The sequence below is a fragment of the Marmota flaviventris genome, chromosome 6, assembly GCF_047511675.1.
Source record: "Marmota flaviventris isolate mMarFla1 chromosome 6, mMarFla1.hap1, whole genome shotgun sequence".
NCBI lineage: Eukaryota > Metazoa > Chordata > Mammalia > Rodentia > Sciuridae > Marmota > Marmota flaviventris.
The window spans coordinates 97,801,636-97,826,343 of NC_092503.1; the positions used below are offsets into that span (position 1 = coordinate 97,801,636).

General features: G+C 36.7%; 1 protein-coding gene across 9 annotated transcripts in view; it reads left to right on the forward strand.

The window, feature by feature from the left end:
* The window catches only part of Dst (dystonin), a 441,140-nt gene that overhangs the window by 244,600 nt on the left and 171,832 nt on the right, over nt 1-24,708 (forward strand). For all 9 annotated transcript variants that reach the window (XM_071613304.1, XM_071613301.1, XM_071613307.1 and 6 more), the window contains 4 exons: nt 4,544-4,710; nt 20,533-20,645; nt 20,744-20,850; nt 22,966-23,085. In XM_071613304.1, coding sequence (XP_071469405.1) covers nt 4,544-4,710; nt 20,533-20,645; nt 20,744-20,850; nt 22,966-23,085 — 507 coding nt within the window. The remainder of the gene's footprint in view (nt 1-4,543; nt 4,711-20,532; nt 20,646-20,743; nt 20,851-22,965; nt 23,086-24,708) is intronic.

A 24,708-nucleotide genomic window follows, 5' to 3' on the forward strand; every position in this document is an offset into this window, starting at 1 on the left:
GGATCATATAGTATCAGGCAGAGAAGGATGTAAAGATGAGGGAGGGCTCCTTAGGAGAAGAAAAATGTTTTTTCCACCAACCTCCTAAGTTCTTAGTTGGAACAAACAACAGACAGACAGAACAAGAGAAAAATAAATGGAAATTCATTAACATGTGTATTTCACATATACCCGGGAGACACACAGAGAATGAGTAGTTCTCAAAGAGGTGACTTTGAATTCCAGCTTCAACCAAGAAAAATAAATTTATAGAGAAGTGACAAGGGGAAAGAACTTTTGAGTCTTTAGGAGTGGCAGCGGGGGAAGGCAAACAAAGGGCAGGTAGAGGCAAGTCAATAAAGCCTGTTCATGTAGAATCCTAGAACCATCTCCAGGCCCACAGACATGCAAAGTTGTCTTCAGTAGTTCATCTTTTATCATTGATAGAAAGGTGGGGCAGGCAGTACACTTTTTGTATCCTGCTTTTAGGTAAATGGAGGGCAGGGGGCTTTCCTGCACATGTTTTCTTAATTGTGTTCATCTCAGCAATTCGTATTTCTGGGTAGCTTATTCTGGTCTCCCAGAGTCCCTGCCGGTCTTCAAATATATATCAATAAACTTGTTTGTTTTTCCCTGTTAACCTGCCTTATTATGTGGGTCTATTCCAACGAAGAATTTCTATTCCAATTAAGAACTTATGAAGGTTGAAGACAAAAATTACTTTTCTTCCCCTGTAACTCACAGTTTAGAACAGAACTGGGCGAGGAATGTGAGATGATGTTGAAGCCAGATGATTGGCTTAGCTAGAGTTGGAGAATGAAAGTGCTAGAAAAACAAGAAGTTGCTGTCAATAGTTCAGTGTCTGAGAGCAACTTGTTCTGGTTCAAGATGATGATATCCAGGATGTGGATGCATGAGTGGCTGAAGTGGAGAGGAGACAAAGGACGGAAGATGGGAGCCAGATGGAGACGGGTGTGGGCTTGCAGGCACATACTCTTTCAGATGGCAAACATTTGGGAGACACAGGATAATTTTTGAGGAGAGGAAAAAGGTGGTAGAGCAAGAGTGTCCTACAGTAATGTGAAAAATGAGATCTTGGCACCTATAGGCAATGGTTTGAAAACCACTGGGTTTGCATCTCTGCAGAGTTAAGCATACCTGTGCTGCCTATTGGCCTGGTAGAGTCTGGGACTTGGCAGAATTTCAGTTAATGTAGTGGAGAGAACCTGGGATTCTGGAGAGATAGAAGCAGTGTAAGGTACTGAAGATACCAGAGACTTTGTTTACTGTGGGATGGGTATTTTTGGAAGGTTTGGGAACGATAGCAATCTGGTCAGGGGAAATGAAATACAAATGAAATATGGGCATGACAGGCTCAGTGACAGGAAGAACTTGGGTTTGCGTAGTAGCCAACCATGACCTGGATGTGAGGCATGAGGGCTTCAAGTTTCCAGAAATAACTCTGATATAAGGTATTTTGTTTTTGGTGCTGGTTGACAGATTGTTGGTGAGATGCTTTTAGGGGCAAATAGTGCTAATAAAATGGTGCTGGGAGAGTTTTCTCTGTGTCAGGTACTGTGCTGAGCACTCTATGTGCTTATTCCATCTAGTCCTCAGAACCACCGAATAAGATAGACATGATCATCTCATTGTTTAAGTTGCAAAGATGGGAAAATAAATTTTTGAAATATTTTGTGAATAGTCTGTGCTCATTCATTCTGTTAACTATTGGAGGTGAGACTTGACCCTGGGTGATAGGAACTGCAACCCTCTCTGACCTTTGCTGTGTTGGCTCCAGGTTTTGTAAGGAGGTACTCTATGACTTCCTGCAGTCCATCCTGAGTGTCAGCTGTCCCCAACCTGCCCTTGGTGGAGGACTTGGGTTGTTTCACTAACACACACATTTCAGATCAGGGATTGTGAATGACAACTGTAGACTTATAAATTTTAGCATTCAATTTATTTTTCCATTTTGCTTTATTTGCAGTGTATCATGAAAAATCTGATATACTCAGATAGTAGCTAATGTTGTCTGTTTTTTAAAAACACCTTAAATCACTGTGTGAGGATGACATTTGGTTAATTGGCAAGAGCAGGGGAAGCTGAAATGGAGTCTTTGTTATGTTAAAGCTTGGTTCATAAAATAAATGTGCTTTTTAAAGTTACACCTTTTTAAATAGTGTTATCTGAAGTAGTATATATAATCTGAAATTCACATATTGGAAATGTATTTAATAAGAATGCATGGTTTTGGTTGATATTTAACCATTGTCAAACCTCTGAACAACTTTCTTTTCTTGAGGATGGAGTATTCTCTGTATTGCTCAATGCTTTTACACTGGTACCCGTGGTTGAAATTTACTGACTTCCCTAGTTAATAGATGATTACTTTTATAACTGGACTGGCATGGAATGTTCTAGAATCAGCAAAAAACAGCCCCCTTAACTCTCCAGTTATTTCTCTCCTTTTTAAATAGCACTGTCAATACTCCAGCATAGCTCTTCCATTGTAAGGTTCCCCAAAGGAAATGATTTTATAATTTGTAAAACCTGATAGGAACCTGTTGTGAAATTTTACTTAGAGGCTCAACTCTTTCTTTTTTAATTTTGTAGGCCAGATTAAAAAAAATATTAGCATAGAGGCTCAACATTTTATGCACAATTTCCTAGTTTCCTTGTTTACATAGATTTTGATTTTTTTTTTTTTTTTTGAGGCAACAAATTTTAAAACTGCTTTATTCCTTTTTTTGGGAAGAGGAGTGAAGTCAAATTTTTGCTTTTCCATTTGTCAAAAAGAATGACAACACCACAATGAAATAGCTATCTTCTGTTAAGCATGTATTTCCTGTGTACCAGGTATTACATTGTGCTGATGTTGAATTCCCACTCACAGTGTAATAATTGTTATCCTTATTATTTTACAAGCCAGGAGGCAGTAATCTTAAATCAGCTAAGTAGCTTGAGCATATTAATACCTGAGATGTAAATACAGAGGAGGTGCCAGGAAGACACACAAGCATAATTTTAAGACTAGAATATTCTTAGAAGTTGGGCAGAAAATAGTGGTGTTTTCTTCACATGAAAAAAAATTGCTCTTATATATGCTATATAATGTGTTCACACAAACAGTGCTTTGTCCTATTATAGAGACTAGCATGAATTCCTATAATGATGATTAAGACACTTTGCTTTTATCTCCTGGCCATTTGTCCACTGCCGGGAGTTGAGCTGTACAGGGCATGGCTACCTCTGCTGTGCACTGGCAGAGACTGTGTATGGCCCCACCCTCATCTTCAACAAGTGGTGTCCTAGGGGCTGCCAGGCTGGCAAGAGCTCAACTGCTGCAGCCGGCCTGCCCCAGCTCCCTGGGTTGGCTGTGCCCCTGGCCCTTGTGGCAGCTGGGAGGAATAATGGGTTTCCTGTTTTAATTTTAAACTGCCAGATGAAAAGGTCTCTTTAGTCTGGAGTTGTTTCCCCCCCCCACTTGCCCCTTTAAGTTGCTTGACTCTGTATTTTGACCTCTGAGTTCTGTGTTGTGTTTACAGTCTCAGTAAGACTTTAGACCAAAAAGGGCCTTAAATGTTATCTGCTTTTGCTTCCTACTCCCTCATTTTATAGATGAGGAAGTTGACTCACAGACCTGGCATGAATTATCCAAAGCTATGGGACTTGTGGTCAGAGCTAGAAGCATATCACATGACTCTGGTCTAGTGATTTTGTTCCTGTTATAGAATTATTTTTCCCTCCCTACGCCTTGATTCCAGTCTCCTTACTTGCCCATCCTGATTCTGGCTTGCCTCTTACATTCTTGATCTTTTGGCTCTGCATCTTGCTCTGACTGAGGGAGCAGTTGTTGGTATTAATCCCAGCTTTGGAGTTACTGGCAATTCCTGGTAAAGTCACTTTGTGCCTTAGTGTAATTATCAATAGGCCAAGGAGGACCCTTTTCAAAGTGATGCTCTTGGAAAATGTAAATCATGAACACTCACGAGTGTTATTATATTATTATTTGATGGAAGAAGCTTAAAAAACATTGAAAACAAAAAAAATGTAGGGGAAATCAGTTGAAAAGTTTTGTGTTGAACAAGCTGAGCAAGACTCTTGAGAAAATTAGAGATTTGCAGCCAAATTGTTATATAATATAATTAAAAATATACTATTTCTTTCTCTATTCTTCACACAGAATACCTGTTGGCTCAAATTCTGCTCAGCAGGTGGTAGTGCAGAGTAATTTATAGGTTTACTTCAGATCAGTTTGCATTTGGAAAAAACATTTGCTGAAGGATTTTTTTTTTTAACTGATTAGCAAAGAAGAAGGTAGAATTTTCCAATACTGTGATGTTTTGGTATAGTTAAGTTTTTGGACACAAATAACTTTTAAAATCTGTTAACCTGATTGAAACTTAGTTTTCCTATATGTAAAATGGGGAAATATATTTAGTGTTTAAATAAGTTATGAGGACTAAGGAAAACAGTACTCATGAAGTGCCTGGCACACAGTAGGTTTGTAATCTGCATTAACTTCCTTCCTTCCTAATGGTTCAACACTTTCTGTTATATTTAGATATCTGATATCCATGTCACTGGAGAGTCAGAGGATATGTCTGCAAAAGAGAGATTGCTGTTGTGGACACAACAGGCAACAGAGGGTTATGCTGGAATACGGTGTGAAAATTTCACTACCTGCTGGAGAGATGGAAAACTATTTAATGCCATCATTCATAAATACAGGTATGGAATCTGTGGGGTTTTTTTCCCTATACAAACATAAGGCATGTTTCTTTAACTTCTAAATTTTAAAATAACCTGTTATGGAAACAATGCATCTGCATGGCAGAAAAATACAAATAAACTAAAAATATCACATTCCCATCACTTAGAAATCATCGTTCTAATCTTTAGTGTATACATGCAGACCAACTAGCTATAGTTTGCATTTGAATTTTGCCAGTAACTTAGCAGGCAGCTCTGCTATGTAGAATCTGCATGTAGATGACATAGAATGTATGTACAGGGTACTGATGAATGGGACAGTGTTTAGTTCAGATTTATAGCTCAGAAGTTTTCAAATCATAATCACCTAATTGACTAGTTATTCTTGTGAGTGTCTAGGCTTAACAATGGTCAATTTTGTGGTGGTAAGCAGTTTTTTTTTTTTGGTGAAAAATTTTAAGAACTAAATCCATATTAACACTTAGCATAGCACTAACTGCCAGCACTGTTCCAGGCAGTTTATATTTGTTAACTAGTTTAATCCTCAAAATATCTCAGTTGTCCTCATTCCTAGTTAAGGGACAGAATGCAAAATGCACAATAAATAATTTGCCTAAAACACAGCTAACAACAAGTAGTAGACCTGGGATTCAAACCTAGGCAGGCTTCTAGCCCTGACCACAAGTCCCATTGCTTTGGAAAAGTCCCATACTTTTATTAGCTATGAGAAGCTCAAGCCCCAGAAAATGTTTATTGAAAACTATGTATTTCTTGATCTCATTTATCTTCCTTAGTTTTATAATGATTGTTTTATTTTCTCAAAGAATTGAAAATATTCCTAAATAGACTAAACCTAAGCTATAAACTCATTCAACTAACAAACTTATTTGATCATCATAAAAATAATAATTATGTTAATGAAGTTCAGTGATTTACATGTTATCAAATCTACCATTCCCATGAAGCGTAACCTGTTATCATCCCATTTTATGGATGAGGCACCCTGCCAAGGTCGCATTATTCATAATTTTTCTCTCCTTCATCTCTCTTTCCCTTTTTATGTTGGAATTTTCAACATCTACAGAACAGTAATGAATCCTTCATGCACCCACACCCAAGAGTTCCTATTTTTAAGCACTATAATTGTCCCCTTTTGTTAAGAAACAACATAAGTAGAGGTGAGTGTAGGTTGCTGAATTAAGAAGAAAAACCAAGATCAACATGCCTGCATTTTTTCAAAACAAAGATCCTCTTGGGTAACTCAGAGCCAAGAGGGTTTAGTGAATAGACATTGCCATTGTCACACTGCACATTGTCACACTACATACTGCACACGGGGACTATGTAGCTGGTCACATTCTATACATGGGATGATAAAAATCTTCATAGCCTTTGAATAGAAACATATTGATTGTAACACCTAAGGGACTTATATCAAGATGCATCTTTAAGGGTGTTCTCTGCTCTCTTCTTTGAAATGTTTAAGGTAGAATCAGAACATTTTTGAGAAGCAAGCTCTTCTGAAATCATCTGCTTTTAAAATCAGTAGTTTCTGAGACTTCTTTATTCAGTACTCATGAAAAATCATGGAACAAATTGGCATATATTTGCTATATATTTTTCTTCTAAGTGCTTTAATAAGTCACTCTGTATGTCAAAGGTCATAAAATGTCTTAGGGAAGTTTAATGTTATAGAGCTCAGTTGCTCTAGGTGAGAATTTGAACCTTGTTAATATTATTTGCTTTGAACTTTTACTTTGGCATAGTGATCATGTTAGAAAACTGTTTAACTTTGAATTCTGGTTTTCCTAGTTTGCTTTTTTTGTTGTTGTTGTTTGAATTCCTGGTAAAAATACTGCATATCAAGTTGAATTGTTTATGTGATTTCTTTATTGCTAAAATTCGGTCAGGGTACCCTGTGCTTCATGTAGTATTTCTGTGGTTTCTTTCAATAGAAGAAACCTTTTAACTGTAGAACTGTATTTTTAAAGTCCTTTCTTAAGAACCCTGTGCCTCACACATACTAGGCAAACATTCTACCACTAAGCACAACCCTAGCCCCATTTTTTTATTTTCATTTTTTTTTACTGGGGATTGAACCCAGGGCCTCTTTACTTCTGAGATATGTCCCTAGTCCTTTATTTTATTTTGAGACAGGGTCACACTGAGTTGCCGAGGCTGGCTTCCAGCTTGCCATCTTCCTGCCTTGGCCTCCCACATGGCTGGGATTATAGGCATTAGCCACTGTGCCTAGCCCATGTAGATGTTTTTGTCCCAGTTTTTAAAAATATAAGTTAGCTTTTTAAATAACCACAATCCTATGAAATAGAGTGTGTCTCCAATTTTATCAATTAAACTGAGGCTCAAATGGTAACTAACATATTCAACATCCCAACCTTTTGAATGATGGAAGTGCTTGCTCTGGATTCTCAGACCTTCATATACTTCTGTGTAACTACTTATATGATTTCATTTAGGCAAACTAGATTTTAAGTAATGGAACTGTTAGGAGAACAACTGTGATAGTGCAACTTTGAAGATATTTAGTAAAGATAAACATGAAAATTATTAATGAACTTATATGACTTGACATGTTTAAAACTGTCAGCTGGGGTATTTTCTCCTTGTTAGAAATTAATGAGGGACAATATTAGCAATTCTTATAGTGAGGACAACTGTAGATAATGAAAGAATATTAAAATATTTAGCCTAAGTAAGAGCATAGTCAAGAATGATCTGTTGTGCAGTTTTAGTATGTTCTGTTATTCTAAAGAGATGAAGTGCCTTGATTATACAATGGGTCATAGGAATGATAAAATAATATGATTTAGTGGAAGAGATTATAAGGCATTATTCTGTAGATTCTGTGTAAATGATCACTGATGAATACATTGTTTTCCCATTAAATCTGTGTTAGGTAATTTTATTCCTGATTCTTTCTAGGAACTTATATTTATTTTGTTCAGTTTCAATAGGAAGTATTCAAATGATGAATATACCACATACCTGTACTAGTTTCTGCTTGTTTTGTTTATATAGTTTAAATTTCCTTTAGTACATAATAAAATCTTTTCACTGCAGATCACATGGGTAAAGAGATTTTTTAAAATAAGCCTCACTATTGTCTATAACCTTAGCTTTCATTCAAAAGAATAATAGGCAAGATTGGATTTGGTGAATTTAGATCAAAAGGCTGTGTCACAGAAGCATTTGATTATTAAGTAGCTTAAAAGCAAGAGATGAAAAAGAATTAACCAAGATGTAATAGCCAAGGCTTCCTCTAAACCCGGGTGGACTAACAAGTCACCAAGAGTTGGGGTGGGTATAGAGAAATAAAACTCAGTACGGAATGTCCTTCAGCATAGGTGTTACAAGCAGAGGGTTCAACCATGCCCTTGTTTAAGGGTGTGCTCAGGCATCACAGTAAAATTGGTTTATTTTGTTCTGAGATCAAGCTCTGACTTCCAGTGTGAAGTTCAGCACCTCTAACTTTTGTCAGCCTCTCCAAGTGGCTCTCTGCCCTAGAACCTAATGAAAGCCAGGTTCTAAAGCAGCAGCACAGCATCACTCAGTGTTAAAGCATGTCCGCCTGAGCGGGCGTGAACATGACCGTGCACCTCAGGCCAGAAGGAGCAGTGCAAGATGTGAAGCAGGGCCGTGAGAACCTGAGGTGGTGGTATAGAAAGACATCTTGTATGTTGGGACCAAGGTGCCAGTGGGTAGATTTTGAAGAGAGATTATTTCTGCTCACTAGTTTCTTCTGCCTGTTCTTATTTTTAAATTATTTATTTGAACCTCCTTTTAAGGCCCCTGGCATTCTTTTCATAGGCATGTTTTAAATATGTTTGCCAAGTTAGACTGGAAATTTTGGGAATAGGTCATGTGCAAGAGCACGCCATTTAAATGTTTTCTAATTAAGCAGTGTGTAATTGAGTAGCAATTATTTTCTTCATTGTTTGTTTTGAATTAGAATTTAATGGGGCCATTATATTTCATTGTATTAAATGTTTAAAGTTCTTTAATTGGGAAAGTTAGACTCTGAGGCGGTGGTCAGAGTCATCTTGTTTAATAATATCTGTGGGCTGGTGATTCACTCACCTCCTGGGATTCAGTCACACCTTAGAAGCTAAACTGGATTGAACTGGTTTAATGCTGGGAAGAGGCCCCTTAGGGTTTGAAATGTTCTTCCAGGAAGTTGGATTAGTGTAGACTAGTCCCTCAGTCCTGAGGCAGCAGAATCCAGACATATGAGCGTGGTTTATGGACACACACACATTCACACACACACACACAAACACAGCTCTGAAAGTTGTTAATTTTTTACAAATTCTGTGGCGTTTCAGTTTGTGAAGCAAAATCAAATTGCTTATTTACTTTACCAAATGAACTCACGATGGTTGAACTCCACAGAAAAGGGTACTTATAACCATTATCATATCTAAAAATCCTTGAAGAGCTAATGCCTGCTGCGTGTAATGTAATGCATTTGTCCAGGTGAAGTGTGAGAGTTAGTGTCTCACATCTGGTCACTAATTTTATTGTGTCTATATTTTAACAATTTAGGAGATATAAATTGGCATATAAATATTAGAGAAAATGCCTGCGTATCTTTCTTTCTTTCTGTGCTCCTGGCTCTCTTGCACAGATTACTTCACAGAAATTCCCTGTAATCCTAAAATCACATTATTGAATGAAATAGTTACAGTTATGAAGGAAGGTACAACCCACATTCTCCTACTTCCATTTTTGAGGCAGATAACTGAAAGAGCTTTATGGCTAAAACAGGAAAGTGGTTTGTCTAAGGCTCTCTTGCTCATGGAAGCCTGGTAAACCCAGTAGCCGTTTCCAGGGTAGGCACTCCTTGGCCACAGTTGTGCTTTTTCTTTTATCTGTGATTTTTAAAAATGCTGCATAGTATTCTGTTGTATGCATGTAACATATATTTATAGTATCTTACTGATGTATGTTATGTTGTTTCTTGCTATAGGAAACATTGTATTGAACTTTGGGTTCTGTGTAGGGTAAGGCCTTAAAAGTGGAATTGCTAGGATAAAGGGTATTATTTATTACCTGTAAATTTTTAAAGTTTATTTCTGAATTGTCTTCCTCTGTACCACACTGCCCCTTCATGAAGCCTTTAAGAAAGATACATTTCCTGATTTGTTAATGGTTTTCTAGCAGGTCTAAATCCCATTCTTTTTTTTTTTTTTCTCTCTTTCACTTTACTCTTTTAATTCAGCTTTTAAAGATGTACCAGAGCTGAAATTGCAGGCTTATTTTTTCACTGTGCTTGGTGTGCAGGCTGTTGGTATAAACATGAGTGTGTTAAAATAGTTAAGGAGGGAAAGCCAGGCACTGTGGTGCCCACCTGTAATCCTAGGTTCTCAGAAGGCTAAAACAGGAGGATCACAAATTCGAGGCCAGATTGGACAGATTAATGAGACTGTGTCTTGCCTCCCAAAATAGAAAGGGCCAAGGATGCAGCTCTGTAGTAGAGTGTATGCGTGAGGCCCTGGCTCAATCCCCAGTTCCCCAGGAGGAAGAAAAAGGGTTTGGGAGCAAAATGATTAAATAAATAGGCATATTTCAGAGTGATGTGATTATTTAAAAAGTTAGAATGCCAGCAGTGGAGGTTGTCTTGATGTAGTGTATGTGAGCGTACCTGCCTGTCACTGTGCCAGTTGATGAGCATTAGTACTCCCACTCCCTGTCCTGCTGTGGATGCACTAAAGATGGGGCACTGGCTGGGAGCTCAGGATGGCCCTTGACTGACACCTCTCCTTGCTATCAAACCCCACGTGCACACATCCTTCATCCCAGTTCCCTTCTGTATTCTGTTACCCTTCTCTTACATCAGATTTCTCTTACGTTAGAAGAATGGCTGGCAGGTGTTTATAAATTTTCCAAAGGCCTGCATATTTTTTGAACTCTTATTTTATTTTGACTCATTTATAGATTCATATTCTCATCTTATTCTGTGGTATAAATAGTTTAAGGGGCTGGGGTTGTGGCTCAGTGATAGAGCTCTCACCTATCATGTGTGAGGCCCTGGGTTTGATCCTCAGCATCACATAACGATAAATAAGTAAATGTATTAAAAAATAGTTTAAGACTTTATTTTCTTTCAGAGTGAAAATAAGTTGATCCTCCCCTCACTCTTTTGGACAGGGGTATTTATCCCCTTAGTCCCTAAGATTTACTTAAAATTAACTCTTACCAGTTCACTAAAATGCAGGTACTGGAAGATTTACTTCTCAGTCAAAACCAGTATTCTATATTTATTAAAGTCCAGGAGACTATTAGGAGTTAGATCATTCTTTGTGAATTGAAAGTCACAATTCATTATCTTTTAATTATTGAGGTTGTTAGATTCCAACCTTGAAATACCCCTTGAATAAAGCTTTCTGTAAATTATAGTGTTTCTACTCTTTGCTCTCTGCCTTGTTGTTAATAGAACGTGTCTTTGTAGGGAAGAAAACGGAAGAATATTTGAAATAAACTGAGACATCTAGTTGTGAGAACAAGGGGAAATTATCTTAATAGCTTGTTGCCACCTTGGAGTTCTTGGCTTTATTTCTTTCAACAATATGTGCCCAAATATGAGCATAGAGGAATGTCTACACCCTGTTACGTAACTATGTGTGGGTCTTCCATGTGCTCATATTTATTTGCTGGGATAAAAGGGAGGAGACCGCTTTACAGAATTTTTTTTTGGGGGGGAGGGGGAAGAGTAGGTGAGATGCTTGTTGCAACAATAAAAGCAGTAAGAATATGCTAAGTCTGAACTTGATTTAGTCGGAGCAGTCATGTTCAGGAATTTGTTATGGTAACTGCTATGCTGTCACAGCAGTGAGGCATGTGAATGCGTATTCTCATTGTGTGCTCTGTGCAGAGCTGATGATACATGATATATGCTGTTTCATGTGTCTGTGAGCGGCTTGTGTTCTGGAGGATAGAGGAGGTTTTTAAGACTGCTCTCCAGGTAATTCCAGAGGAGTTTTCTTTGTTTTTAAACTTCCAGAGAATTCCTTTCAATTGCTCTTTGCAAACTGCTGAGTATATACTGTTTCCCCAGCAAAGCTTGAGACTGTGTGAGCCCAGCCATTTGCCTTGTCCGTACATGTCCCCAGAAGTGAAAGACGCTGGAGAAAGTCACACTTCAGGGTAGATTGGTTTCATAGAATTTGAGCAGCAGCAGCCTGGACTGGTCTGGCCAGTAGTCTTCCTGTCTTTTACTGACCCCTTCCCTCACATCATTCTTTCTTTCTGTATCTCTTCTTCACCCTTATTAGATGCCCTGAGGGAAATTAAGAAAGGAAGTGGGAAATCTTTCCTCCTGCTCTCAAAGGTTGAAATCCCCCTTCATTTGCATTCATCCTCATCACCTGTGCTCCCTGTTCGGTATAGCCATGTTCTGTCCCCCCTATCCTAAGCCAGTCCCTTCTTGCTGTGTTGTGGCTTCTTCTCAGCCTTTGCTTCAGAAACCTTCTTACTCATATATATTCAACGTTTCCCTTCAGGAGATGTTTCTCCTTGGATTTTAAGCATGCTGAAACCTCTTCTGTTAATAAAATAGTCAACAGAAACACTCTGCCTTCATACCAGGCTTTTTTCCAACTACTCCCTTCTCAAATTCCTCAAAAGAGTTTTCTGTGTCCGCCTTCATTTCTTCACTTGGTGTTATTCCTCAACTCACTCTAATTTGATTCTGGCTTCATAATTCACTAAAATACTTCTAGGGTCGTGAGTGACTTCCATGTAGCTAGAAGAGTAGACATTTTTCAACCCTCATACTACTACTTTGTATTTGACACTGTTGAGCATTTCTTTCTTTGGAAATTCTCTTACTGTAAGTGTTGAGAGGTTCAAGGTTGTATGTTTAACATTTTTTCTATTTTCTCTCATCTATGCCTGTAGTCTTGTTATTGAGACACAGGTTGCATTCTGTAATCAAGGTTATAGAATGAAGTTCTGTGGATTTGACCTTCTAAATATCTCCTGACCTCTCTAGTTCACCCCATTGCTACAGTATTCTTCTGGAAGCCATCATGGTTTTCTAGCTGGATTCTATGGGAGGTATCTGCACCACTTTAAATTTCTCCTCCATCTGATCCCACACATATCTGATAATTTAATCTTTTAATCCGCCTTAATACACTTTAATGGCTTTCCAAGGTTCTTAGGAAAAAAGTTTACAATCCTTTAAGAAATTCATGAGAATTGGCCTCTCCCTGGCACCTGGCCACCCTCTAGCTCACCTCTCACCATGTTCCCTTGGCTGACTCCTTGACTATGCATGGGGCTCCTTATAGTCATGCTTCCTTCATCTGCAGAATGTGTGCATGCATTTCCCTCAGGTTTTCTCCTGGTGCCCTCTGGGACCCCCTTTTGGAGAGCTCTGAGCTCTCCATATATATAGGGATTATATTCTCAGTGCCTCATTGCTTGGTACATGGTTGATAATTAAGTATTGAGTGAGTAAATGAATGAACTTGCTAATTTGTTGACTGGAATTTTGTATATGAAGCATACCAAAGTGTCAGGTTATGTCTTCTCTGATTGCATTTTTGTTGCATGCTTTTGGGTGAGTAGATACCTCTTAGTAGCCTGAATACATTGTTGTATATATTTATTTCCACAACTGCTTTGCCGTAAATCCTCTCTTGAGATCTTAAGCCATTCATTTGGATTCTTCAAACCTTATGCCAGCAACAACCCATAATGCCCTCCCTGCCATGTCCACACCCATTTCCAGATGTTCCCTAGGTGTAATTCGAATTTTAGGTAACTTTGTTCTAACTTCTGTAATTCCTGACTTTCATTTTTTCATAGGAGGATTTGAGACATAGGTTGCATGATGTGTCTCCAAAGTCAAACCAAGAATAAGTTACGACTAAAACACAGACACCTGATTTTTGTTATTTTTTCCCAACCTCAGTATAGTCTTTTCTCTACAATATGTAAAATCATGTTTTAAAAATTAATAATAGTTTTGTGCTAAGATACACATAAACTGTATAATCTTAACCATTTTTATGTATACAGTTCAGTTAGTTGCATTAAGTACATTTACATTGTTATACAACCACCACTACCAGTCATCTTCAAAACTCTCTTTGTGTAACTGAAACTCTGTACCCATTAAACTCCTAACACCCTCTTACCCAGCCCTTGGTTACCACCATTCCATACTCTATATTGTCCTTTAAAAAAATTGAGATAGTAAATTGTTACTTAGGGTCTTTTCAGATGATCAGATAATTCAAATTAGATAATTAAATTGTATTTTTATTCTGATTTTTAAAAAAATACCTATGACCAAATGCTGTCTTCTCTAGACTTTGTCATTTTATAATGCATTCCAGAATAAGGCCAACACAAAACCTTATGCCCTCCCAACACTAACTGATTGTTTTCTTCTGGATTTAAACAATAAAAATAAACACTGGATAAGTTCACTGTCTCCTATTGAGGGCGTAAGGCACTAAGCAGGTGTATTTGTGGGTACTTTGTTTTGTTACATGGTCATATGACGGTATTTTGTGGATTATTTTTCCTATACAAAATGTTTATAATCTCAAAAGAAAATCAAAGAATTATTAGAGATGAAGGATTCTAACATGGCTTTGTTCCCAAACTTGCCTTATGAGAATTACCTGGGGGAGAGGGAGAGAAACTTGTTAAAATATTAGGTAAGCAGGGCTTCCTCTCTATTCTTATCTGGCTTGGGGCCCTAAACCCTTCCAAGTGTGGAGACATGGGGATGTATGTGTCCATGGGTACTGTTTCGGCAACCACCTGGAGCTCCATCTTATTTCTTACACCTCATTTTTCTGGGCATGTCGGTACCCACACATGCACTTTGCATCCTCTCTGTGTCCCTTTATGTGTATTGCCATCATCATGATCCTTTTCCCTGGTACCAGAAGCCTAATTTTTTTCCATATTTTCTTCATTTTTAGTTCCATATTTTCTTCATTTTTAGTTCTCAGCTTCATATGGGATGTTCTGTTAGTTCTCAGTTTGTAATGCCAGCACAGAGCAGTGACCAGCCCAGGTTCAGGATCATAACACAACCTACTGCTGGAGGTTGTTGAGAGCACTCAGTGAGGATACTTTTACATTCTTCCTTTCCCCCCAGGATTTAAAAAGAAAATTTCTCAAACATAGAAAGGCGATTGGCTGAGTAGCTAAAATCTTAAGTATTTCTCTCCTCTTAAGTAATTATTGAGTGTGAATTGGGAGCTGAAGCAATCTAGAAAACCCTATGAATTTTCATTACTTAATTTTTTTCATACTTTAAAAAAAAGAACCATGGTTTGGACCTTTACTGTTGGTGTTTCTCACATCTGTCCTCTCAGCTGTTGTCACATTTTTTGTTTAGGATTGGTACTATTGCGTCCATACTACACTTCTCTCTCAGTTTACTTATGTTCTCCCTTCTCTTAGCTTACTTTAGTCACTGTTTCATCTTGTGTGTTTCTAAGTGCTTTCCTTAAAAATTTTGTCTTTGTTCCATTTTCCTTGTAACTGGGTATGTTGGTTGGCATCTTGATGTGGAGCCTTAAGTAGTCTTTGTGCTAATCTTAAGCCATTTGTAACATTGTGGGAACCATAATTCCCCATAGAATCATACTTAATTCTAATGTGACCTAATATATTAATAGTGCATATGAGGACTGGAACAGATTCCCTTGGTGTAGGTAGAGAATATTTATGCTATATTAACATTTATTTTCAGATATTCCTATACATGCATGTGTATAGGAGTGTGTGTGTGTGTGTGTGTAAAATGTAGGGAGATTATTTTTTAAAAGAGTGCTGTGTTAAAAATGAAAACATTACTTTTATCCAAAATTATTTTGTATTATGGCAATAGCCATTTCCCCCCTAATATTTTTATTGGTGTATTATATTTGTACATAGTGGGTATTAGTTGTTACATTTTAGTGCATGCACACAATATAACAATATTGTTTGGTCAATATCACTCCACATTGTTTCCTCTTTCTCTCCCCTACTCCCTCCCTCTTGTCCCTTTCTTCTACTGATTTGCCTTTGATTTTTAGGAGATTTTCCCCAACTTCCGTTTTCCTTTTTCCTCTCTAGCTTCCACATAAGAGATAAAACACATGACCCTTAGCTTTCTGAGTTTGGCTTATTTCACTTAATGTTCTCAAGTTTTATCCGTTTTTCTGCAAATGACCTATTTTCATTCTTAATGGCTGAAAAAAACTCCTCTGTGTGTGTGTGTGTGTGTGTGTGTGTGTACACACTATGGAACCAGCCTAGATGTTGTTAATCAATGGATTAATAATAAAAAGATCAATCACATTTTCTGTATTATTTACCCATCGATGAACAACATCTAGGCTAGTTCCATAATTTGGCTATTGTGAATTATGCTGCTATATACATGGCTATGCATGTACCACTGTAGTATGATGACTTTAATTTTTTAGGATTAATACAGAAGAGTGGTGTAGTTGGGTCATATGGTGGCTTCAAGCCTAGTCTTTTGAGGAACCTCCATTCAGGTTTCCATAGTGGTTATACTAATTTATAGTCTCACCAACAGTGTAAGTGTTCCTTTTTCTGCATATCCTCTCCAGTATTTATTATTGATATTCTTAGCGACTGCCATTTTGACTGCTATGAGATGGAATCTCAGTGTAGCTTTGATTTGCATTTCTTTGATTGTGAGGGATATTGAACATTTTTATATATTTGTTGGTCACTTGTATTTCTTCTTTTGAGAAGTGTCTGTTTAGTTCTTTTTCCCATTTATTGATTGGATTATTTGTGTTTTGGGTGTTAAGTTTTTCGAGTTCTTTACATATATTTATATTTTCTGGATATTAGTCCTCTGTCAAGAGAGTAGCTAGCAAGGATTTTCTCTCGTTCTGTATGCTCCCTCTTCACATTCTTCATTGTTTCCTTTGCTGTGCAGAGGCTTTTTAACTTCATGCTATCCCACTTATTAACTTTTGCATTATTTTCTAAGCTTTAGGGGTTCTATTGAGAAAGTCATTGTTTGCATCTATATGTTGGAGTATTTTCTTCTGGGAGATGCATAGTTTCTTATCTAATTTCTAGGTCTTTGATCCATTTTGAGTTGAGTCTTGTGTAAGGCAAGAAATAAGGGTCTAGTTTCATTCTTCTATACATAGATAACCAATTTTCCTAGCACCATTTGTTAAAAAAGGATATCTTTTCTCTAATATATGTTTTGGCACCTTTGTCAAGAATCAGATGATATTACATATGTGGGTTTATCTTTCTGTTTTGTATTTTGTACTATTAGTCTATGTGTCTGTTTTATGTTAGTCCCACACAGTTTTTCTTATTATAGCTCTTTAAAATAATTTGAAGTCAGGTTTTCTAATACCTCCAGCATTGCTTTTTTGGCTTAAAATTACTTTGGCTATGCTGGATCTTTTATTCTTCCAAATGAATTTTAGGACATTGGTATTTTAATGAGGATTCAATATATTGCTTTTGGTAGTATGGCATTTTTAACAGTATTAATTCTGCCATGAACATGGGAGGTCTTTACATCTTCTTGTGTTCTTGAATTTCTTTCTTCAATGTTGTCATTGTATCTCATGGTAGAGGTCTTTCACCTCCTTGGATAGATTTATTCCTAGGGTTTTTGTTTGGGGGGGTGGTGGATGCGGGGGAGGCAGTCATTTTTTTTCAATACTTTTTTTAGGGGGGGCACTGAGGATTGAACTCAGGGGTGCTTTATCACTGAGTTATGTTCTCAGCCTTTTTATTTCTTTTTTTTTTAAATTTTAATTTTGAGGCATAGTCTCACTAACTTGGGTAGGGCCTTGCTAAGTTGTTGATGCTGGCCTCAAACTTGCAGTCCTCCTGCCTAAGCCTCTAGAGTTGCTAGGATTACAGGAGTTTTTAATACCTTTTGACTTTATAGTTTTTGAATAAATTAAGGATACTGTGCATGCATATAAGTGATTTTTACTTTTTGGTTTTACTTTTAACTTCACTTTGTGGCCTTCTCTGGGTTTTATTTTAGTGTAATATTTATGCTATCATCTTCCATTTTCACTTCTTTTCAAGCTGTTTTTAAACATGTATGGAAGACAAAGTTATACAAATAAAAATTAGAATCCACAATAATTTAATCATTTAGAAAACAATACATTATCATAACATAACAAAACAAAGTAGCCCCCCTTTTTATGACAAAAGATGAGTATATATTATTTTTTTAAAAATATATATTTTTTATATATACATGGACACAATATCTTTATTTTGTTTATTTATTTTTATGTGGTGCTGAGAATCGAACCCAGTGCCTCACATGTGCAAGGCAAGTGCTCTGCCACTGAGCAGCAACCATAGCCCGAGTATATATTATATTACATGGCTGATATTTCAATAAAAGATTTTTTATAAAATAGGAAAGTTAGAATAGTTAATACTCAACTGTCTAAAGTATAATACAGGAACAAGGCCTTCTGCACTTATAAGATAGTCTAATGCTCTTTGGTTAATCAAACCCAAGATGGAAATGAAATTTTCTGCTAATGTTCCCCAAACAAAAAAGAGATGTTACAGTGAAATGAAACCTTTAGAATGAAACAAACAAACAAACAAAAAACCTCTGTATATGAAAAATAGCTGGGAGTTGTTAAAGGTTGTTTATATCTGTGAGCTGTGAAGAAAGAAAGAGGTAAGAGCAGAGCCCAGCCTCTTCTGGATTCTCAGGGAGGTAGTGGGGGCACATGGTAAGACCAAAAATGGCCAGAGCTCTAGAGGTTTGAAGACTCTGAAGCTATTATTTTTTCACACTGGTTCTTAATTTTTTCCCTTTTCTCTTTTTTGTTTAATCAATCTTCTTTATTCTAGTCTTTTAATGAAGGAGAACCTTGTAGATCCTTGTTCTACTAAAGTGTTAATATAAACATTAGGATAAAAGAGGTGACTTGTTCAGAGCTTGTTGTATTATGCAGCTGCATTTGTGCTGCAAGGACTATGTCATTCTGAAGGAAGTTTTATGTTTTAGTCTCTTAGTCAAAAAACTTCATTCTTCAATGACTTTATTCATTCTCTCTGGGATTACTCAGTGTTTACTTTCTTTGCTAATGGCAGGGTTCTCATAATAACGTGCTGTTTCTTGTTTTGAGTTTTGGCAGACTCAGAAAGGCTGGTTTTTTATTTCTCCAAAAATGTGTGAACTTTATAAAAACAAAACAATTTTTTAATGAAAGAACTTTAGGAATTTTTTTTTGTGTAGACTGTTACGCATACCTGTTTAGTAAACTTGATGTTGGCAGATGGATTCTTTAACATGATTCCCTGCAACTTTAAAAATGCTGTCTTTAAAGGTCTGTCATTTACCTCTATTGTCAGTGTATTTCTTTTTCCTATAATGAATGTAGGATCCCTTATGAGTGATTATATTGGTGGCATATGAAAATTATTAAGGAATTTCCTAATAATTTCCTTGGATATGAACACATAGGAATTGGTAGCCATACTTCCAAGTTATGAACACTTCAAAGTGCTGTCAAAGTATAAGTAGACTTTTTTGGAAGCCTGCTTTATCACCAGATAAAAATAAGAATACAAATTGCTGTTTACCTTTTCAGAAAATTAATCATGTGTTTTTAAAGAGTTTCTTATGTGAATGGTCTTCCAAAATAATTTCCATATCATTTTTCGCAGGCCACCTCTGAGCCCTCCCACTCTTGCTGTGGTTCTCCAGTGATTATTTTGAACCAGCTCGCCTGTGGGGATTATAGAGAGCCTTCCTTTGCACATTGATAAACAAGTTCTGACTTGGTGATTTTGGGGGTGGGTGCTACTTTTTTTGAAGGCTTTGTTGTTTCCAGATTTGTTTCTGTATTCTTTAATGCTTTGTTCTTGAGATCAAAGTTTCCTGACTAGCTTCTGGCCTTAAGGGGACATTTCCATCTATCATGTTTTGCCACTTTCTATACAAGGAGTATTTGAGACATCTTTTCCTGTCTCCTGTAGGTAGAAATAGCTTGAAAATCTCTCTCTCATTTTGAGTATTATGTGTCTCACAATTAGGAGATTGTGTGTGGTAAGAGAGAGAGTATGAGCACAGAGAGAATGAATAATCATTGAAGAATCAGGTTTTTTGGACTAAGAATACACTTACTTGCTTATGAAGTATACACTAGTGCTTGTTCTAGTCATTAATTTATGATTCTAATTCCTAACTAACCTACCTACTTACCAACTGAATGGTAGATATTTGTTCAGGGTCTGCTGTGTTTATGTATTTCAATAGGAAGATAAAATCCAAAAGTTTATTTATCTATGGTTCTCACTGTATTGGAGTTGACCGTTTGAGAGAAACAACATGTGTGTGCACACAGTGAATTAATAGGGCGAGAAAGTACAAGATTGTCTTGGGTGATACAGTTGAGTGGTGCAGGCCAGGAGGAAAGGAGTCTGGTGGTGTGACATTGAACTGAGCATAAGCTTTATGTATTGGGGGAGAGATATTGAAAGGATGCTGGTTGTTGGAAGGATGCTCTTGGAACAGTGGAACTTAAATCCACTTAATGGGACAAATATTTATATATATTCTGAGTATAAGGCATTTATGGACTTGGTTGACAGTTACGTATGTTCAAACTTTTATATTGCTGTGTTTGCTTTCTGCACACATAAGTTTCTGAGGTAAGTAAGCAGTGTTAAATGTTTGAAGAAAATCTCTGGTTTTTAACACCAGTTTAGTATTACTATTTGTGGAATTTGTTATGTAAATAGATACACCTGTAAGTATAAGGTTGAATTGCCATGTTAAAAACTTAATTAACACCATAAACTTTTTCCTAGGCCGGACCTGATAGACATGAATACTGTTGCTGTTCAAAGCAACCTTGCAAATTTAGAGCACGCTTTTTATGTAGCAGAAAAAATTGGTGTCATTAGACTTCTGGACCCTGAAGGTGAGTTGTTTTCTTGTCTGTATGTGGACTGGCATGAAAGTTGATCAAAACCAAACCATTGGTACCATGAAATAAATAATTTATGTTGCCATTTTTAGATGTTGATGTCTCTTCACCTGATGAAAAATCAGTAATAACTTATGTGTCATCTCTCTATGATGCATTTCCTAAAGTCCCTGAAGGTGGCGAAGGCATTGGAGCAAATGTGAGTACAGAGTTTTCTGTATTAGAAGCTTCTGATTTGGTGATCACCAGTTGAATGAATTCTTTGACAGTTCTTTTTACAGTTTTTAAATGTCAAATAAATTTAGAAGAATTTGAGTTATGCACTGTTTAATAAACTGATACTATATACATTTCATGGCACCATTCCACCATTAAGACTAAAGTATAACTAAAAAAAATTTTCTGTCTCACAAATAAAATAAGCTATTTAGAGTTACAGGCCATTTCATAAATAAAAGCTATAAACCACTGAAATTTGCAGATTTTCATTTTTAGTTTTGGGTCTGTTTTATAACTATTAATGTACATACGGGATAATCTCATCTTTGAAAGCAATTTCAAGTTCATTAACTCATATGGCCCCATGAAATAAGTTAACTAGACATTTTTCTGATTTAAAGCAGGGGCCTGGCACAGGTTATTGGATTTGACCGCATTAACAGAGCTAGGTCTTTGACATGCAGTCTGGGTGTTTTGTCTTCCTTAGATCACTGTTACTCAAAGGTATATGTAATTTAATTCAGTCACACATTTGGTAGTGGTCATGCTAACAAGTGCTTGTGCATTTCTGGATGAGAACAGGAAACAACATGTGTTCTGCATTGAGGATGATCCCCTTTGACCCTGGGCTTCTCCCTCTTTCTGCAGATACATTTTTCTTCCTTACTCTGAAGATTTAGGAGCTTACCTTGTAGGCTCCCATTTCTAGTCTCTTGTGTCACCTCGGTATGCTGTTGGTTCTAGACCTATTCTCTTCCTCTTGTTCTCCCAAAGCATAAATAACTCTTTCCCATGCTCAACCTCTCACAATTCAATGTTGAATGTTGCTTCAAAATGTTTCTTGTGGCTGTTTGTTGCACTATCTTCTTATTACCTCTACCCTACTCCTGCCTCTTATTCATTTACATTAGAAGTAGGATGATAGCTTATGTCTTTTCTATCTCCATCTAAAAAAAATTTCTTCTTATCACCTCTGCATCTGATTACCAAACTAACCAGCCTAAAATCTTGGGTCTTTAGCTTGAAAACATACAGTGTCCTCATATTGTTCACAAGATTAAATTCAGCTAGATACCCTGACATTCAAAGTTCTGTAAGAATTCTGCTTACCTACATTTTTGACTAGGATTTTCTACCATGAACAGTTTAGTTTACTGGTAGCCAGGGCATTTCCATTTCAGTGTCCTCACTTACTTGGGTTTCCCTTGTCTTTTATGCACACTCTCCATCGCCTCTCCCAGCCATATAGTTAGTTCCTGATCATTGCAGAAGTGCTCACAGATTGCCTTCCCAGAAACCTTTAGCCCTTTCAGAGCACATGGATACTCACCTGATTTTTATCTCAATTTCTAGCATATACTGTCTGCTTCAGTTATTTGAATACTTAATTAAATACTGCTTTTTCAAATTCAAGGTAAAACACCATGAATCTTCCCTGTCTTCTAATTTAGAAAATAACTCCTTGACAACAATAGGTTTTATGTCCTAAAGTTTTAGTTTTTATTACAACAACAAGCACAATCTTTAAACATAATAGTCATCAAATACTTAATTGAACATAGTAGTTGGCAGTATTCCAGTTTCTTACCTTTGTAAAAAGGTTGCTTAATGAGTACTTGACTAATCTCCACCATATCCAATTCATTCCTGTCTGGTTTCCTACATACTGTATAACTCCTTTGAGTGTCAGATATGCAATGCACATTCAAGATGGCTGGCATAGATGGCTTGCCTGGCTTGTGTAAGCTGTTACATCTCCTTTTTGAACCCTGGAAAACACCCCAAGTTGATAATGACATTTTTGTCTGCAGAATTTGGATGGCATCTCAGAAACCTCCTCAAGACCTTGAAGAGCACTATCTTTGGATCAGAGCTGACACTCATTAGGCTACTGTTGGTGGCCAGAAGTTGATAGCATGTTTTAATAACTGTTTGTGTGGAAAGGATTGTGACTGAGTGGAACAGAAAACATTTAGCTGGTTTTCTCTATCCAGTTTCAAGACAAGTGAAGTCACAGAAGGACTTCTGACTAAATTGTGTTAGGTAGGAATGTTATCTACAGACATGAACTTTTTCTGTAATTTCATTGTTTTAGGATGTTGAAGTCAAATGGATTGAATACCAGAATATGGTGAACTACCTCATCCAGTGGATTAGACACCATGTGACCACAATGTCAGAGAGAACATTTCCTAATAATCCTGTAGAACTAAAGGTTGGTATCATAGAGGAGTCAAATAGGGTTTATTTCTTTTTGTAGTTATTTATGGTGAGTAGGACTGGTTTGAAAATAAACTTTTTAACTAATGCTTGAACAATTCTATAATGTTAGAATCTCAAGCTACTATTGGTAGACCACTAATTAGTAGGGAAATGTTTTACTAGTTTCCCTATTTTACAGAGAAAATGAAGGTAAATGTTAATTAAAATATGATAGCAACAACATCTTTAAAAAATTTATATTCCCTGAGCTTTGATTTGTTGAGAGTTTACAGGTATAATTTGAGAGAGTTTCTGGAACTAACATTGCCACATTGTTTTTGGTGGGGGGGTGGGCAATGCTTGAAGCTCACCAGATGGTGTGGCAGGAGGGCCTGTGGGAAGCTCTCACACACAACAGTGGTTGGGAGCGCATCTCTGCATGAATCCTCTTAGAAACTGCCTCAGAGGCATCTTTGGTAGAATACAACATATGTCCTGAATTTCACCATGAGTTTGAAAATGTTTATCTCTTTTTCAGTACAAATGAATTCACAATTAACCCTCAGTAGGCTAGTGGTAGAGACTAAATGGATTAGCAAAACATTTGCCAATTCTGAAAAATTTACGTCAAGCTTTTTGAGGCAAAAGCGTTATAAAACTATAAATCACATTATAGGTATGTACACTTATCCAAGAATTCTTGATAGTAGAATACTCTCTCATTTTGTTCATTTGGATTTCAAAGAGCAGTGTTTTTTTGTTTTTACAAACCAAATATGTGAGTATTGACTCCAAAGCCTTAATTCTTTGATTTGTAAGTTTTGTTTTGATGATCATAGTAGAATCACAAAAACTAATAACCCAGGGTGGGCCCTGTTAAAAGTTATTTGTTGTGCTCAGGCATTTGTACAGAACATCTGTGGCACAGCTCTTATTCACATTGCCACAGGGAGTTTGTCCTTGGCACAAAATCACTTGGCATCTGTTGATCTGAAGGTTTTTCAATGTATTCTCGCGTTGTTTGTATGATGGCTTTTTATGTAGACATGAACTTTTACAAAGTGGGAAAGATTTTCCCTTCTACTACCAGGTGGTACCACTAACAGTTTTTAGTACACGTACCATTCAGTGCTTAATAACCAACAGACATCCCAAAGACTGCATTTTCAGTTCAAAATGAATTCCAGGTTTCATGTTTAAATTCACCTATTTCCAAATGGATTCCTATTGTCTGCATCCCTGGGTTAATTTGTATTAGCTGTGACTAGTACAGATTCTTAAGGTTGTGGAAGAAGTTTGACCATACAGATTACTTGAGAGTGCCTATGATAGGACATATATGGGAAAGAAAATATTTTTGTGAGGAAATGCCAGATAATTCTATCAGGCAGTAAGCCATTGAATGGAATTCTGCAGAAGTGTGTTTGCCTGATGATTTTTAGGGTCTTGTTTTAAGGCAGCATGAATTAGGACAGAATAATTAGTACACAGTTATTAAATGTGGAGACATTTATCTAGATAATTTTAATGAAGGAATTTTTTAATAAATACAATAAATTATATTTCAGAGACTCCCAAATTAATATCTATAAGCAAAATGATAATTTAATTATTTGATTCAAACTAATATAATAAT